The sequence below is a fragment of the Barbus barbus genome (genome assembly GCF_936440315.1).
Source record: "Barbus barbus genome assembly, chromosome: 11".
Lineage (NCBI taxonomy): Eukaryota > Metazoa > Chordata > Actinopteri > Cypriniformes > Cyprinidae > Barbus > Barbus barbus.
In genome coordinates this window covers 31,985,771-32,003,792 of record NC_136739.1, presented here as the reverse complement: position 1 = coordinate 32,003,792, position 18,022 = coordinate 31,985,771, and the positions used below count along the sequence as shown (strand labels likewise).

At 38.2% G+C, this 18,022-nt stretch overlaps 1 protein-coding gene across 1 annotated transcript in view; it reads left to right on the top strand.

Annotated features, from left to right (window-relative positions):
• Window positions 1–18,022, top strand: part of LOC306877461 (rho GTPase-activating protein 6-like) — a gene marked incomplete at its 5' end in the record, with an annotated part of 46,017 nt that overhangs the window by 21,463 nt on the left and 6,532 nt on the right. Inside the window, 7 exons of the mRNA XM_079429227.1 lie at window positions 3,287–3,446; window positions 3,574–3,642; window positions 6,823–7,070; window positions 14,491–14,686; window positions 14,965–15,020; window positions 16,215–16,365; window positions 16,826–16,974. Coding sequence (XP_079285353.1) covers window positions 3,287–3,446; window positions 3,574–3,642; window positions 6,823–7,070; window positions 14,491–14,686; window positions 14,965–15,020; window positions 16,215–16,365; window positions 16,826–16,974 — 1,029 coding nt within the window. The remainder of the gene's footprint in view (window positions 1–3,286; window positions 3,447–3,573; window positions 3,643–6,822; window positions 7,071–14,490; window positions 14,687–14,964; window positions 15,021–16,214; window positions 16,366–16,825; window positions 16,975–18,022) is intronic.

The following is an 18,022-nucleotide window of genomic DNA, read 5'->3' as shown; positions in this document are numbered from 1 at the left end:
ACGTTTGTGATGGAAATATGAGTTATGAGGTGAAACTATGCTTTTGCAATGGAACGCAAAACCTTTGTGAGAGCGAACACAAAGTTCTTTATAGTAAAACACAATTCTTTTGCAAAAAATGCAACTGTTACGCAAGCAAATGCAAAGTTAGTTTTTCATGGCAACAACTTTTGCAAGAATTAACACAAAGAGTTTTAGTGCAACACAATACTTTTGTGAAAGCGAAAACAAAGTTCCTTTGTAGAACGCAATCATTTTCAATATTTTTCAAGCCAACACAAATTATCTTCGGGGAACGCAATACGTTTGTGAAAGAACACAAATGCTAAGTATCTCATGGGAACGAAATAATTTTACAAGAAGGAACAAAGTTTATTAGCGGAACACAAAATTTATTAGTGAAATGCAATACTTTTGTGAAAGAATGCAAATGTTTCACTAACAAATGCAAAGTGACTTTCCTTTGGGAACCCAATACTTTTCCAGGAACAAATGCGAAGTTTCTTAGCGAAACAACACTTTTGTGAGAGTGATCACAATGTTTCTTAGTGGAACGCAAACTTTCTTTGGAGAATGCAATATTTTTGCAAGAATGATCGCAGTTTCTCAGGGAAACGCAACACTTTTGCAGGAACAAATGCAAAGTTTCTTAGCAGAACACAATATTTTTGCAAAAGCGAACACAAATTTAGCAAAAAATGCAAATGTTTTGCAAGCAAATGCAAAGTTTCTGAAGGGAATGCAACACTCTTACGAGAATAAAACAAGTGTTTTATGAGCGGATGGAAAATTTCTTGGGGAAACACAATACCTTTGCAAGAGAAAGTTAAAGCAATGAATTTTTTTTCCCCCATCTAATTTTTTTCCTTCACCTTTAAGGCACTCCATTAGGTAATTTACCATGTATCAGTAGAAAAAAAAGAATAATTAAAAATATATGATTATTTTATTGATCTCATTTTGAGTGGATGCAGCTAATGTCTTTGCTCGTGTGATTTAATCTGGGTTATTATGCAAGCAGATGAGCAGCTGCTGGTGTTTGGATTGAGTGCTGACCCTGTGCAGCTGGGAAGGAAATGCTCTGTGAATGTTTGACTTGTGCTGTTAGGCATGCATGTGGTCCAAGTTTATGAGATTGGCTAGAGCAGAAAAGTGAAATAACAAAAAAGTGCAGTTGCACATCACATACGCTACGCAATGACCCATAATAGGAGGTATTTACTTTATAATAAAAGGAGAGAGCTGCAGTAGAAGAGAAAATGATCAAAATTCTGTTTCCCACACAAAGAATCACATGACTTAAGACGTGCAACATAATGCATTAGTCATATGGACTACCGTTTTGTTTTGATTTTCATTTTTGGTACTTAGTCATAATGAACCATTACATTGAAAAGAGCTTCTTCAAAAGAAAATGTGTTCCAGGAAGAAAATAGCTGCACGAATAAATAATGTTTTCAAAGGAATAGATGATCCATGAATGTCATGAAGTTCAGCTGTAATTGTTAGAAAGGCCCTAGAAATTGTTGTTGGACTGTAAGCCTCTTTGGATCTGGACTCATGATAGTTTACACTTCAACACGGATCAAAGAAAGCATAATCTGGTCGAGGCTGGTTAATCAGAGGTCGTGAGTATCTAATAATTACTAATTATTTCAAATGGTCATAATAGCTACAAGTAGTAAAATATTGTAAAAACTATAGTTAAAATAATCAAGGCATGTTTTCATAATGAAGAGGTTAATATTAATAAGAAGAGGTGATTATATCTGCCAGTATAGTCCTGCCAGACGGTTTTTGTTACACAACTTGTTAGTGATTTGTGAAAATCACTAATTTATTGTCTTAAACGTGTCATCTGATCTAACTCAGTCTGAGACTCCCGGCTAAATTTACTTCAGTGATTATTCCCAGAAAGCCCTGCAAGGCAAAGAGGAGTAAAAGCAAACCAATAAAACACAAGCGCCTGCCAGAGTCTGGGTTCGATTTCTCAAGTCCGAGGAGATCCGGACGATCAGCAAACGTCTGCCAGAACGTCAGCGCAGGAATTCTCCAGTGCTTGTCACTGCATGTTCACAGAGACCTGGGCTTATTCTGGGGGAGTATAGAGACGCTGTGTGTGTTTAACTGTATCTGTCCTAACATCACAATATAAAGCCAGCAGAGCATAAGAGCAGGATTCCAGGAGCTTCATTCTCCATTGAGAAACAACCTGACATGAGCTCAGAGGCTGCTGTACAAAACACAAGCCTATGATTCAAGTTTTAGATTCCAGAAATCATATTTGTTTACCAAATAAAAAACTATCTATCTATAATCCTTAAATGAGATGCACCAATGAGAAACGTTCTCAACATACTTATACATGGAATAATTACATAGTTCTTATGTTTTGGAAAGAAGTCTCTTCTGCTCAGCAAGGCTGCATTTATTTGATCAAAATACTTTAAAATTGTGAAATATTATAATAATGTAAAATAGCTGTTTTCTATGTGAATATGTGTTAAACTGTAATTTATTTCTGTGATCTGCAGCTGTATTTTCAGCATCATTACTGCAGTCTTCAGTGTCACATGATCTTCAGAAATCATAATAATATACTGATTTACTGCTCAACAAACATTTCTGATTATTATCAATGTTGAACACAGCTGTGCTGCACAATATTTTTGTGGAAACTGTGATACATTATATTTTTTAGGATACACAGATGAACAGAAAGAACAGCATTTATTTGAAATAGAAATCTTCTGTAACATTATAAATGTCTTTACTGTAACTTTTGATCAATTTAATGCATCAGTGCTAGAAAAAAGTATTTTTTTTAATTCATACTTTCTTCAGACTTTTGAATCGCATTGTCACAGTTTCCACAAAAATATTGAGCAGCACAACTGTTTTCAACATCGATAATAATCAGAAATGTTTCAAATCAGTATATTATAATGGTTTCTGAAGATCATGTGACACTGAAGACTGCAGTAATGATGCTGAAAATACAGCTGCAGATCACAGAAATAAATTACAGTTTAACACATATTCACATAGAAAACAGCTATTTTAAATTTAAATAATATTTCACATTTTATTGTATTTTTGATTTTGAAAAAATGCAGCCTTGGTAAGCGGAAGAGACTTAACGGTATTTAATGAAACATAAAATCTTAATTATTCCAAACTTTTGACCAGCAGTGCATATTTGTATATGTTGTAATATTTAGTTGATGCTGCTGCTGCTTTATTAAAGAATTTCTCTTTCTGTGTGTCTATTTTGCATCTTTCATAGGGAGATTTCACCTGTAAGAAAACAGCCGGTCATAATTTCCACATGCAGTCGGTTTCCATTCAGAGTCTGTCGGAGCTGGAGAGAGTCCGGCTGCAGGAAGTCGCTCTGGTCAGACTGATGAAAGACTTCGATTTAGGATGCCAGATCACCATCCCCAAAGGTACACCGAGACTCTCACATTTCAATAATTAAGAGACGTCCTGAAGTGTCACTGGTTTGATTGTCTTAAAGCTTTGCTGTTATTTTCTGCTCTGCGTCTGATGTTTTGCATGCAATGTCTTTTCCAGATGGCCAGAAGCGGAAAAAGTCACTCAGGAGGAAGCTGGATTCTTTATCGAAGGAAAAGAGAGACAAAGGTATGCATTTGGTTTTTAGATATTTGTCTTCATGCACATCTAGAAGTTAAAGCTGCAAGCTGACCACGAGAAATAATGGTCAGATCTGATTTCTTTGATTAGATGTGTCTGCTTTTGTATGACAAATTAAACATCTTAATGAGATATAGAAATGCTTTAAGGCTGTAAAAACGATTACATATCTTAAATGGTATAACAAAAGTCCTAATTATCTTTTTTAAAAGGTCTATATTGGGGCTAAAAAGAGGAATCACAATATGGTCTATCAAACTTCAAAAGGCGATGATTTAATCAAATGTGAGCAACATTTAAAGTCAAAATCAATGAATACCATGCATTTAGTCAAGTCACCTTTATTTATAATAGTGCTTAATACTATACAGATTGTGTCAAAGCAGTATTAAACAGAAAATGAGTTTTTATGCATAGTTTGTCTATTTTTTATTGTAAGATATTGTCATAATTTATCATAATGATCACTTTGTTTTTATATTCTAACATGTTGTATATTTAATTGTTTTGTATATTTGGTGTATTTCAGGCAGGTTTAAAATTAAAAGTCCGGCATTATGCAGAATTTTTTTTACATTTGTCTTATTTTTATTATTTAACACATTCAATATAGAGAAGTATCAGAGCAATAATCATGCCTTTCTTTAAACACATTATTATTATATCAACAACAATATATTGATGCATTGGTATATAAACCAATTTCAGTATTCATATAGAATAAAACATGCAGGTCTTAAAAAAGGGTCCTAATTTGATCTTAAAAACTCTGTAGATAAACTAAAACTAAAAACATCAATTGCTACTTGAAATAAATTTTACTGAAATATAATAAAATATTTAAAAAAAACTTACATTTATTATATGTCAGCTAGTTTTTACATTTTCATTTATTTTGACTTGTCTATATATATAAACGATATAGACATATAACAAAAATAATAAAAATGACAAAAACACACATCAAAATTAATAAAAGTTTAAAAGAAATTAACATGAATGCAGAGAAGACCAAATTAAGTCTAATTCAAAACAACAGCAAAAACAAAAAAAAAGTATCTCATTAATACAAAAATAACACTGTTAACCATAGACGAATATATCAATAGTTATGTGACCTATTTTAAGAATATAAGCACAGTGTCCACTTGGTGAATAATAAACCATTTGACATTTACATTTATGCATTTAGCAGATGTTTTAATCCAAAGTGAATTACAATAGAAGAGCATTCCTCGCAGTATTAATGTTTATTTATTAATTGAATGTTTTAAATGTTAAGTATTAAACTTGCCCCTTGCTCTAATCTTTTTGTGTTTTATCTGTTTTCTTTTTATTTATTATACAATTAGCAAAAGCAAAAAAGGCTTCTAACACTAGCTTGCTCTATTATTTTTCTAATCTATCTGTTTTCTTTAGATTTATTATATAATTAAAACTTGCTATGTGTACTGCGTTAAGATAACTGAGACTTGTTATAGCACTTGCGTATCATTGCTCTTCTGTTGATTCTGATTGCTTCCATTCTCCTCATTTGTCGCTTTGGATAAAAGCACCTGCTAAATGACTAAATGTAAATGTGAGTAAATATTATAAGCAGATGTCCATTTATGCACTTCTCATTTGCTAACATGTTCCAAATATCATCTTGCGCTTCAGTGGAAGAACATCTGACCGTCTGAACAAAGAGTCACATGATCAATGACACTCATTTACTCCCGTTTGATTAGTCACATAGAAACGGAGCACAATCTGCTTTTACATTATATCTTCATGTTTAGATCCTAAAACATTTATTTATAGGTTTAAATGAAGAACCAAATATTAGAGATGTTCACAGTGCTCTCATACTGTACGTCTGATGTCCTATAGCTCCATTATGATTTTAATATATAGTGCTTCGACCCAGAATGCAGCGTGACAGCAGTGATCCGCCTCAGCGGCTGCGCAGTAATGTGTGCTGGAATGCAGACGCTCCCGCTGCGCTCCGACTGCCTCGAGAAATAACAACAACAATCTGAGACGCGCCGTGCTCGCTCCGATTATTTGTGTTGCAGATCAGACCTCCGACGACTCGCACCGGATGCATTCCTTTCATGTTTACATTAAACCGCTTGTGTTTGAAGTTGTGAGAATGCCACAATACAAAAATATTTGTATATGCCATGTTTTATTACTTTACATATTAAGCAATATGAAATAAGCAGGAGTGTCTATGTGTGATATTGCTTAATGAATTTGTCAGGTTTGTATTTGTTTATAAGCATCAAAAATATCCATATCCTTTTATGTATATATGAATTTTTTTTTTAATTATTATTATTTCATTTTTTATTTGTGTGTGTGTGTATGCGTGTGTTGTTGTTGTTGTTAAATTATTGAAATCTGAATTTAAAATACCATGGGGAATTCATGTAAATATTTAGTTCAAAGGCAAAAAGTTTGGGAAATCCTTGACTAAAGAACCAGAACTAAAGCTTTGCAGTAAAAAGCACTGGAGAAATCACATGAAAAACAGGGTTATTAGTCTAAATAACTAAAACTAAAACTGAAGCTAAAATTAAAACCATAAAACATTATTATGTACAGTATGCTAATGATTGTTTTAATTAATAGCAGTAATTACTCACCTTTAAAGTTGTTCAAATGAAGTTCTTAGCAATGCATATTACTAATCAAAAATGAAGTTTTGATATACAATATATACGGTAGGAAATTTATAAAATATCTTAATGGAACATGATCTTTACTTAATATCCTAATGATTTTTGTCATAAAAGAGAAATGTATAATTTTGATCCATACAGTGTATTGTTGTCTATTCCTACAAATATACCTGTGTTACTCATGACTGCTTTTGTGCTGCAGGGTCACATATAAATAAATATTAACAATTATTTTATTTGATATTATTTTACTTCACATTTATTTAGTAATAAAGCCAAAATAAAATATATATTTTATTCGTATTTATTTAATCTCATCTTTATTTTTTGTGTTGTTAAAACGTTAGTAAACATGAGTAAAACATTAATAAATATTAACTTAAAACCCCGGGTTGACTTCATGTAAATATTTGAGTTTCAAAGGCATTTGTTCTTTGGCAGTAAATTAGTGAAGTCCTGGATTAGAGCAGCAGAAGTAAATATGTGTGTGTTTCTCTGTCAGAGTCGGATCCTCAGGCGTTCGGCGTGCCGCTCTCGCAGGTGATTGTGAACGACCGGCGGCACAAGCAGCTGCAGGAGGAGCAGCGGAGTCCGGCGGACCGCGTCTCTTCCCTCCTGCACCTGACAGGCCGCAGATCCACCAACAAGGAGCTTTCCAGCAGTAACTCGTCCCTCAGCTCATCCTCCGAGACGCCCAATGAGGGAACCACACCCGGCACACCGGAGACGGCGCTGCGCTCACGCAGACGGGTAGAGTAACGCTTCAAACCATACTGCTGCTTACACTGAGGTCCCATTTGTTAACTTTAGTTAAAGGGGTCATCGGATGCCCATTTTACACAAGTTGATATGATTCTTTAGGGTCTTAATGAAAAGTCTATAACATACGTTGGTTAAAATTCTCAATGGTAGTGTAAAAAACACCTTTTTAAACCTGTCAAAATCAGCTCTGATTTCAGCACGCTGATCTAGTCCATGTTTCTTTAAATGCCCCTCTCTTCTGTGGTGTGACAAACAGACCATAGATATGTGAAGATCCCTATTCGACCACTCCAGATACGTTGACACGTTAGCCATCTCGCATTCACCATAATAATCAATGAATATTCAAAGATATACAAGTGTATAACTTGCTGTTGTAGAAGCACACAAATGCGCTCAAATATTCGCAGACTGTTCCAAAAATGGCGGATGGCTTATGTATCGTGGCCCATAGAAACAGTCCATAATGAGGCATCTAGATATCTATGGAGCATACTAAACTTCAGCCGTGAAACTGGCTAACTAGCACATTATTAGGAAAGGTGATTTGCAAAGAATCATAAAAAACCCTTATACTCACTTCTTCTGTAGATAAAGCTGGATCACGAATGATTTGCACGAACATTTATGTTCAAACAACTTGAAAAGTGAATTTTGCATCCGATGACCCCTTTAATGCATAACTAACATTAACTAACAATGAGCAATGCATCTGTTACAGTATACAATTATAGTCTATTCTAGAACTATTCATCATTAGTTCATGTTAGCTCAAGTGTGTAAAATAATCAGAATCAGAATCAGAATGAGCTTTATTGGCCAGGTATGTTTACACATACAAGGAATTTGTTGTAGTGACAGAAGCTCCACAGTGCAACAGAAGGACAGCAACAGGACAGGACACAGGTAATAAAATAATAATATCCAAATAGGCAATGTACAAAGCAACAAAAACACAATATATAATATAGACAACTATGTATGTACAGGTCAAGTATGTGCAAATTAGAAATGAGAAAATAAAAATAAAATAAGTGGGTGTGGTGAATGGATAGTGTATTATAGTTGTGTGTTCCACATTTATTGTTGAGTGTTCATGAGATGGATTGCCTGAGGGAAGAAACTGTTCCTGTGTCTGGTCGTTCTGGTTCTCAGAGCTCTGTAACGTCGACCAGACGGTAACAGTTCAAAGAGGGAGTGTGCTGGATGTGAGGGGTCCAGAGTGATTTTGCCAGCCCTTTTGCTCACTCTGGATGAGTACAGCTCTTGGAAAGTGGGGAGGGTTGTACCAATGATTCGCTCAGCAGTCCATACTACTCTCCATAGTCTTCTGAGGTCAGATTTGGTAGCTGAGCTGAACCAGACAGTTATTGAAGTGCAGAGGATGGATTCAATGATGGCGGAGTAAAGTAAAAGTCGTAAAGTCGTGACGTATTGTCAAGTATGGTGACCCATACTCGAAATTGGTGCTCTGCGTTTAACCCATCCAAGTGCACACACACAGCAGTGAGTAGTGAACAAATGCACACACACACACACACACACTGTGAACACACACCCGGAGCAGTGGGCAGCCATGCTGCGGCGCCCGGGGAGCAGTTGGGGGTTCGGTGCCTTGCTCAAGGGCACCTCAGTCGTGGTATTGAGGGTGGAGAGAGAGCTGGACATTCACTCCCCCCACCTACAATCCCTGCCGGCCGGGGACTCGAACCCGCAACCTTTCGATTACGAGTCCGACTCTCTAACCATTAGGCCACGACTTCCAGACTTGAAAGTATAATTTTTTCAGCAGCTCCTGTGGCAGCTGAAAACTTCTGAACAACTTCCTCAGCTGGCGAAGAAAGTACAACCTCTGCTGGGCCTTTCTGACAATGGAATCTATGAATATCCCACTTCAGGTCCTGTGAGATGGTGGTGCCCAGGAATCGGAATGACTCCACTGCAGTCACAGTGCTGTTCATGATGGTGAGTGGGGGGAGAGCAGGGGAGTTTCTCCTGAAGTCCACAATCATCTCCACAGTTTTGAGCGTGTTGAGCTCCAGGTTGTTGAGACTGCACCAGACAGCCAGCTCCTTAACCTCCTGTCTGTAAGCAGACTCGTCACCGTCCTGGATGAGGCCGATCAGTGTGGTGTCGTCTGCAAACTTCAGGAGCTTGACAGAGGGGTCTTTAGATGTGCAGTCGTTGGTGTAGAGTGAGAAGAGCAGTGGGGAGAGAACACAGCCCTGAGGAGCTCCAGTGCTGATGGTACGAGTGCTGGATGTGAATTTACCAAGCTTTACTAACTGCTGTCTGTCTGTCAGGAAGCTGGTGATCCACTGACAGACGGAGGTGGGGACGGAGAGCTGAGTTAGTTTATTGTGAAGGGTGTCCGTGATGATGGTGTTAAAAGCAGAGCTGAAGTCCACAAACAGCATCCTCACACAAGTCCCTGGTCTGTCTAGATGCTGCAGGGTGAAGTGCAGTCCCATGTTGACTGCATCATCCACAGACCTGTTTGCTGTGTAGGCAAACTGCAGGGGGTCCAGTAAGGGTCCGGTGATGTAATATTTAAAGTGAATGTTGAAATGATCATTAATTAAGATTACTAAATACTTTAGTGTTTTTATTGTTAGTTCATGTTGACAAATGGAATCGATAGAATTGTAAAGCATTATCATATTTTGAAATATCTCATAACTGATATTGTAACGGGGCGAACGAGACGTGAGACGTGCGGATCCAAATGCAAGCTTTTATTTATAAACATAGTCAATAAACAGGCAGGGTCAAACAACGGAAAACAGATATGGTACAGGCAAGACACAGAGCAATCCTAGGGCTAGCGAGAGTCGACGATCGGCGAACAATATCCAACAGGGCAAGGCAGAGAGATAATCCAGGTATACGAGCAGTAGTCCAAGAGAGGTGCAAACAGAGTCCAAACGGCAAGGCAAAGGGGTAAATCCAGGAAACGCGGGCAAGATTCAAAACACTAGAAAAGCACACAAGGCAAGACTATGACAACAAAGTGGGTTCCGTATCGCAGCTAAAACTAGGAGAGTTATAAATGTAGAACAATACTGGAACTAAACAGAAAAACACAGAATGGCTCAGTAAGGCAGCTAACACTAGGGGAGTGATAAACTCAATACAATACTCGGCCGAGAGGAAGAGGAAGTCCATGGTTTATGTAGAGTGTGTGATCAGTGCAATCAGCTGTGTGTCGTCAGTGCAATGGATGATGGGAATTGTAGTCTTAGGTGGCGTGCAACGGTTAGTGTGGTGCAAGTGACCTCTGGTGGTGAGTTAACGGAAGTTCATAGACCAGATTCATGACAGATATGCAGAAAAAAGGTTTTTGAGACAATAATACATTTATAATAAGTAATAATCATTATAACATTTTTGACACAGTAATAAATTAATAATCAATAATAATTGTCATTAAATCATTTTTGTACATAATAATAATCATTAAAATGTTTTTGACACAATACTAAATTAATAATCAATAAACATTTTTGGCACAATAATAAATTAATAATTAATAATAAGTATTATTATTACATAATTTTTGACAATAATAAATGTGTAATTATTCATTAATGATTAATAATACATATGAAAACTTTTTGACACAATGATAAAGTAATAATCAATAAGAATCATTAAAAAGATCCAAGATGGCGGCGCAATCAGACGCAGTGGCTGCTCCGGGTCCCAAAGACGGTGCTTTTATGTCTTTTAATGTCGTCTGTTCTTCTCCAAATAGTGTCAGTTTACCGCTAATTCATACGGAAATCACCCTAAAACTCATCTATGATCGCCAAAGTCTTTTGGATATCGGCAACGCATACAATCACCAACTCTCGCCGGCGGCTACTGAGAAGCTACGAGGCCTTTGTTTACTGCGGAAGCCGGACCTTGAGACCGCGGCCTCGCCTACTGACGCTACTGACCTGCACAAGGCAGCGTCGCAAGCGATGTGAGAGAGGACAAAAGCGTGGTAAGCGCGGAGGTATACGAGCTAGGTTAAGAGCTAACCCCACAAGACTGGCTCTTCCAACACTCATGCTCTCAAACGTTCGCTCTCTGGAAAACAAACTGGACTTAATTCAACTCAGTCGGTCTACACAGCATGAGGCAAGGGATTGTTGTGTGTTTGTTTTCACCGAAACATGGCTAAACGACAACATCCCGGACTCCGCCATTCAGCAGCATGGGCTACCGAGCGGATAGAGATTCATCACTGTCTGGTAAGACCCGTGGAGGTGGCTTGTGTGTGTACATCTGCAAAGACTGGTGTAACAATGAAGTGTCGACCGTTCTATCTGCCGTGGGAGTTCCCGGCCATTGTTTTCGTCATGCTTTACATCCCCCCGTGTGCAAACGCTAAGGACACGCTTCGTGAACTGTATAGCACCATCAGTGAACAACAAACAATTAACCCCGATGGCTTTTTCATCATAGCCGGTGACTTCAACCACGCAAACTTAAAGACAGTTTTGCCAAAATTCTACCAACATGTGAACTTTGCAACAAGGGGAAACAACACACTGGACTTTGTTTACACAACAGTAAAGAACGCTTACAAGACTGTACCCGACCCCCACTTCGGGTACTCGGACCACATCACTGTTATGCTAATCCCAGCATATAGACCACTTCTCAAACTCGCCAAACCGGTTCAAAAGAAGATCACAGTATGGCCAGACAATGCCACATCAACACTACAGGACTGCTTTCAGTGCACAGACTGGAACATGTTTAAAGAGGCAGCCACCTACAACAACCACACAGACCTGCATGAGTACACTGAAACTGTGACTGCTTACATCAAAAAGTGCACTGAGGATGTGACAGTCACCAAGACCATCAGCACACGTGCAAACCAGAAGCCATTGATGACAGCAGAGGTTCGTGGGCTGCTAAAGACCAGAGATGAAGCATTCAGATCAGGACATAAAGCAGCCCTCAAAACAGCAAGAGCCAATCTGTCCTGTGGCATCAAAAATGCAAAACGGTCATATGCTCAAAAAATCAACAATCACTTCACAGACAGCAGAGACACACGGAGCCTGTGGCAAGCCATTCAGACCATCACTGACTACAAGCCCCCGCCACAGGCCTGTGATGAGGACACATCCCTCCCCGATGCACTCAACCACTTTTATTCACGGTTTGAAATGCAGAATGACACACCTGCACAAAAACTGCCCACACCTCCCAATGACCGGGCGCTCTGTCTGTCTCCAGCCGACGTAAGGAAGACCCTATCTAGGATTAACCCACGCAAGGCTGCGGGTCCTTTCAACATACCTGGCCGTGTTCTGAGAGACTGCGCTGCACAGCTGACAGATGTGCTTACAGGTATCTTCAACACTACCCTGAGCCAGGCAGTCGTCCCCACATGTCTCAAATCCACAACAATCATACCGGTACCAAATAAATCACCTGTGTCCTGTCTAAATGACTACCGTCCCATAGCACTGACTCCAATCATAATGAAGTGCTTTGAGAGGCTAGTCATGCACAACATCAAAACCAGCCTCCCCAACACATTCGACCCGCTCCAGTTTGCATACTGTCCAAACCGCTCTACGGACGATGCAATTTCCTCCACCCTTCACCTGGCTCTTACCCACCTAGAAAATAAAGACTCCTATGTTAGAATGCTGTTCATTGACTTCAGCTCGGCATTCAACACAATAATCCCACAACAGTTCATAAATAAACTAAACCTGCTAGGCCTTAACAATTCCCTTTGTAATTGGATCCTGGACTTTCTAACTGGAAGACCTCAGTCAGTCCGTGTCGGCCACAACACCTCGATCACTACCACACTGAGCACAGGTGCCCCACAAGGCTGTGTGCTCAGCCCGCTGCTCTTCACACTGCTGACCCACGACTGCACTGCCAAGTTAAGCTCCAACCACATCATCAAGTTTGCTGATGACACAACAGTGGTAGGTCTCATCAGCAACAACGATGAAACCCACTACAGAGAGGAAGTGGCACAGCTGGCTGAATGGTGTGGCACTAACAATCTGTCCCTCAATGTGGAGAAGACACAGGAGGTTGTGATGGACTTCAGGAGAAACTCTGTTGACCACCCCCCACTGACCATCGACAGCTTGACTGTGGAGAGAGTCAGCAGCACTAAATTCCTGGGGGTGCACATCACAGAGGATCTCACCTGGACCACCAACACCATGTCACTCTCCAAAAAGGCACAATAGCACCTACACTTTCTCCGCTGGCTGAAAAGAGCAAGTCTCCCTCCACCCATCCTCACCACATTCTACAGAGGCACCATTGAGAGTGTGCTGACCAGCTGCATCACTGTCTGGTACGGGAACTGCAGTGCTGCTGACCGCAAGACCCTCCAGCGGACAGTGAACACAGCTGCAAAGATCATCGGTGCCCCGCTCCCCTCCATCCTGGACATCTTCCTTACACGATGCTCCAGCAAAACCAACAACATTGTGAAGGACTCCACCCATCCCTCCCACAGTCTCTTCCAGCTCCTACCATCAGGAAGACGGTACCGGAGCATCAGAGCCCGGTCCACCAGACTGCTCAACAGCTTTTTCCCCCAGGCTATGAGAGCCCTGAACTCAAACCACTCTGCCCCCCTCTGAAACCCCATGCAAACCCCTACCTCCTGAAACATGGACCACCCCCCACCCCTATCTCCTGAAACATGGAGTAGGTTAGTTGTGTATAGGTTTAAAGTGTTTTTTTACTTCATTGTTGTATGTCTGTATTTATGTAGCACCGTGGTCCTGCGAGGCACGACATTTCGTTCCACTGTATGTCCCCATATGTAGCGGAATGACAATAAAGCTCAACTTGACTGGACTTGACTTGAAAATTGTGTACACAATAAAGTAATAATCATTAATTCTTTGACACAATAATTCATCATAATGATCATAAAAACACTTTTTTGTGACAATTATATATTAATAATCAATAATAATAATTAAAACGTTTTTCAGGCACAATAATAAATTAATGATCATTATTATTATTATTATTATTATTATTCATTTGTCTATTTACATATTTATTCTGCTATATTTACGCAAAACTTATTTTATTTCAGCTGGTTGATGAGCCAACTTTTCTCTTTTGTTGAAGCACTAAAATAACCATAAAATAACCATAAAAAACACCGTCTGTGGAATAAAATTGTCATTAAAAACCAAATTGTGTTGAAACTGATACAGAAAACATGAGCAAATGTTTCTTTAGTTTGTTCAAGACAATCAGGGATGATGATTTATTGCATATTGAAAATGTATTTGCTATGATATTAAGTAATGCTATTAATAATAATGCAATGGTTTTAATAGGGTTCAAACTGTATTTCTCAGCCGTATATGCTGACAGAAGTGTCTATATCTGTGTTTGACCGCTGCAGGGCGGCATGTCTGTGGACTGCATCACTGATCTGGATGACAGTCACTCTCGTCTGCTGGAGGCTCTTCAGCTCTCCATGCCTGTGGAGTCACACAGCGAGAAGAAGAAGACGAGCGACGCCAAGCTCAGCCTCAACCCCATCTACAGACAGGTGCCGCGCGTTCTGGACAGCTGCTGCCAGCACCTGCAGAAGTATGGTCAGTGCCACCTAAACCCAAATGTGTTTTAAGGAGCCCCTAAAAATCTAAATTGTGGTCCTGAGGTCACATCTGTCAGTTTGAGGTTGTCTTTAAGGTTGGATAAGCCCTGCCCCAACTTCCTGTTTCAATAGAAAACCTTAAAAAAAAAAAAAAACTTTTCTGTTCAGAGTTCACAATAACAGCCAGACTAGAGCGTAGTCTAAACACAGTTTTAAGACTGTTTCCATATAGACATTGACGTAACACTGCCGGTTATTTGCTTTGCTGCTGTTAAGGTCTGCAGACGGTGGGCATTTTCCGGGTCGGGAGCTCCAAGAAAAGAGTTCGACAGGTGAGAATCAAATGTTTTATGTTTTAGATATATTTTAATTTCAATTTTTATTTATTTTTTTCTGACTAAATGACAGTAAGGAAACCAGAATACATAAAAGCAAAATATTATGATAATGAAATGAAATTAAATGAATATTTCAGTTATTATATTTAAATAAAGGTAAATAAAATAACGACATTTTATTCTATTTTGTATATTTTTCTCATTATAAAATATTTCGTCATCTAGATCAGTGGTTCCCAACCTGGGGGTCGCTAAAGATTTACAAGGGGTCTAGTTTGACCACAAGATGAAATTCCCGACAGTTAGTGCTACCGTTTAATATTCTGTATTATGATTAAAACCATTTGTTTACCAGGATTATAAAAACTCACCTAAATACCGTCCAACATTAAGCAAAGGTAGTAACAATCTCACACAGTCGCAGCATGCAGCGTAGGTTTTGTTTTGTTTGTAAATATGGCGGAAAGCAGTGAAAGGTTTTACAGAGGGAAATCATATGAATTAAAATATGAATGAATTAGGGGTGTGCAATATGACGATTTTTGATCGTGGACGATAAAATCTCTCCACGATCTGCTTTTGAAGAAATATCATAGTATCGTGCGACCAGAAAATATTCTATCAAATACAGTTCTGGCCTCCGTCTCTATATACTGTACAACATGACATACAGCAGTAGAGTTACTCTGACAGGACACTGCACTTGTCGGTTAAATGATTCATTCACACGCTGGTCTGAGCGCATACACCAGAAAACCCTTTCAAACAGCACCTGATTACTGAACTAAGTTATCTTTTGCACTAATACTGTTAAAACACACTCGTTATGTCTAAAATGAAAGTAAACTGTTGAGAGAAAAATGGATACATGTCTGTAGATGCGTGCAGGTCTTAAAGGGACAGTACTAAACATGCTGCCGACTGTCATTAAAGGGATAGTTTATTTACTCACTCACATGTTGTCCCAAACCTGTATTAATTTCTTTCTTGTGCTGAACATAAAATAAGATATTTTGAAGAATGAGGGTAACCAAACAATTGCTGGTCTTTGCTGGTCAGTTATTTGGGATTAATAATCCCAAATAACTGGAAAGGTTGTGCGACTTCATTGGTGGAAGAAGTATGTGAAGCCTCTAAAGACCGATGTCAGTTCTCACAGTGTTGACGTGTGTTTGTTGTGACGTTCAGCTTCGTGAAGCCTTCGATCAGGGTGCCGATGTTGTTCTGGATCAGCGGCACAGTGTTCATGACGTGGCGGCGCTGCTCAAAGAGTTTCTGAGAGACATGCCTGATCCTCTGCTGACCAGAGAACTGTACTCCGCGTTTATCAGCTGCACATGTAAGCAAAACAATGCTGAGACAACCATTCTTAAAGGAATAGTTCAGCCAAAAATGAAAATATACTCACTCTCAGGCCATCCAAGATGCAGATGAGTTTGTTTCTTCATCAGGTTTGTAGAAATGTGTCATTGCATCACTTGCTCACCAGTGGATGCTCAGCAGTGAATGGGTGCCGTCAGAATAAGAGTCCAAACAGCTGATAAATCATCACAATAATCCACACCACTCCAGTCCATCAGTTAACATCTCTCATTCTGACGGCACCCATTCACTGCAGAGCATCCATTGCAGAGACACTGATGCAGAGACACATTTCTACAAACCTGATGAAGAAACACACTCATCCTAATCTTGAATGACCTGATGGTGAGTAAATTTTTTATTTTTTTCTGGATGAACTATTCCTTTAATAAATCAACACTTTCTTCTTCTCTATCTTCTCTGTGGTGTTTGTGCAGCTCTAGACAAGGCGGATCAGCACATGGTCATACAGTTACTCATCTGTCTGCTTCCCGCCTGCAACAGCGACACCCTTCAGTGTTTACTTCACTTCCTGTCAGATGTAGCCAATCACGCGGAGGATTCGCAGGACACTGATGGAAACGAGGTGAGTTGTGTGGTTCATTTGTGATGATTTTTACAATTAAGCAAAATTGTGGCAAGCCGAATGTGTTTTGTTTCATTCATATTTATTTGTATAAATGTAATTTAGACGACTGTCCTGATTCTTGATTTAATAGAATATCTCAATTAAACTTCAAGAAAAAACATAGTTGGGGTCCGTTCACTCAAAATACATTTTTGGACATTTTTAGAGACCCATTTTGTTAAACATGCTTTACAAAACCCATACAAGACCCATTTTGTCTTAGACATGTTTTTTGATCACTATAATTTTTATGTATTTCTTCCAGGGGAATTTGTCAGTAAATGTCTGTTGTGTTTAGCTTTATTAAAGGAATTGATTACATTAAAAAATTAAACAGACAGCACAGACTTTCTAAAACATAAAACATTTCACAGGGACCTATTATTGTAAAAACATTAATGCAATAATTCAATTAAATTAAACTATAATACAAATTATAAATAATAATAAATTTTAAACTTAAAAGTTGTTTTGGTTTGACATGTTTTTGATTATCAAAATTTGATTAATTCATTAACACAGAATCGGAAAAAAAAAAAAAAACGGAAAACAGAATTTGTTACATTTAGTTTGGATTTCATACGGCCCTAAAAAATTTATTTTTGTTAAAAAGTTGATAACTTATTAAATTATGTACATTTTATTATTTTAATTAATAATGCATGTTTTTTAAATACTAAAATTGATGTAACTTAAATCAGAATATAGAAAAAATTAAATGGAAAACATAGAATTTGGGTCAAATAAAACAGATTTCATAGGGCCCTAAAAATATAATAAAAAAATGGTTGTTAAATTGTGCAAGTTTCTTGATTTCAATCAATTAGACGTGATTTTTGGTTAGTAAAAAAATAAATAAATAAATGTTGTTAAATTGTGTGAGTTTCATGATTCCAATTAAATTGGACATAATTTTTTGATTAGTAAAAAATAAAATTATTAAAATAAATAAAAAAAATAATTTGGTAAAAAAAAAAAGAACAAAAAAAAAAGAAAAAATAGTTCC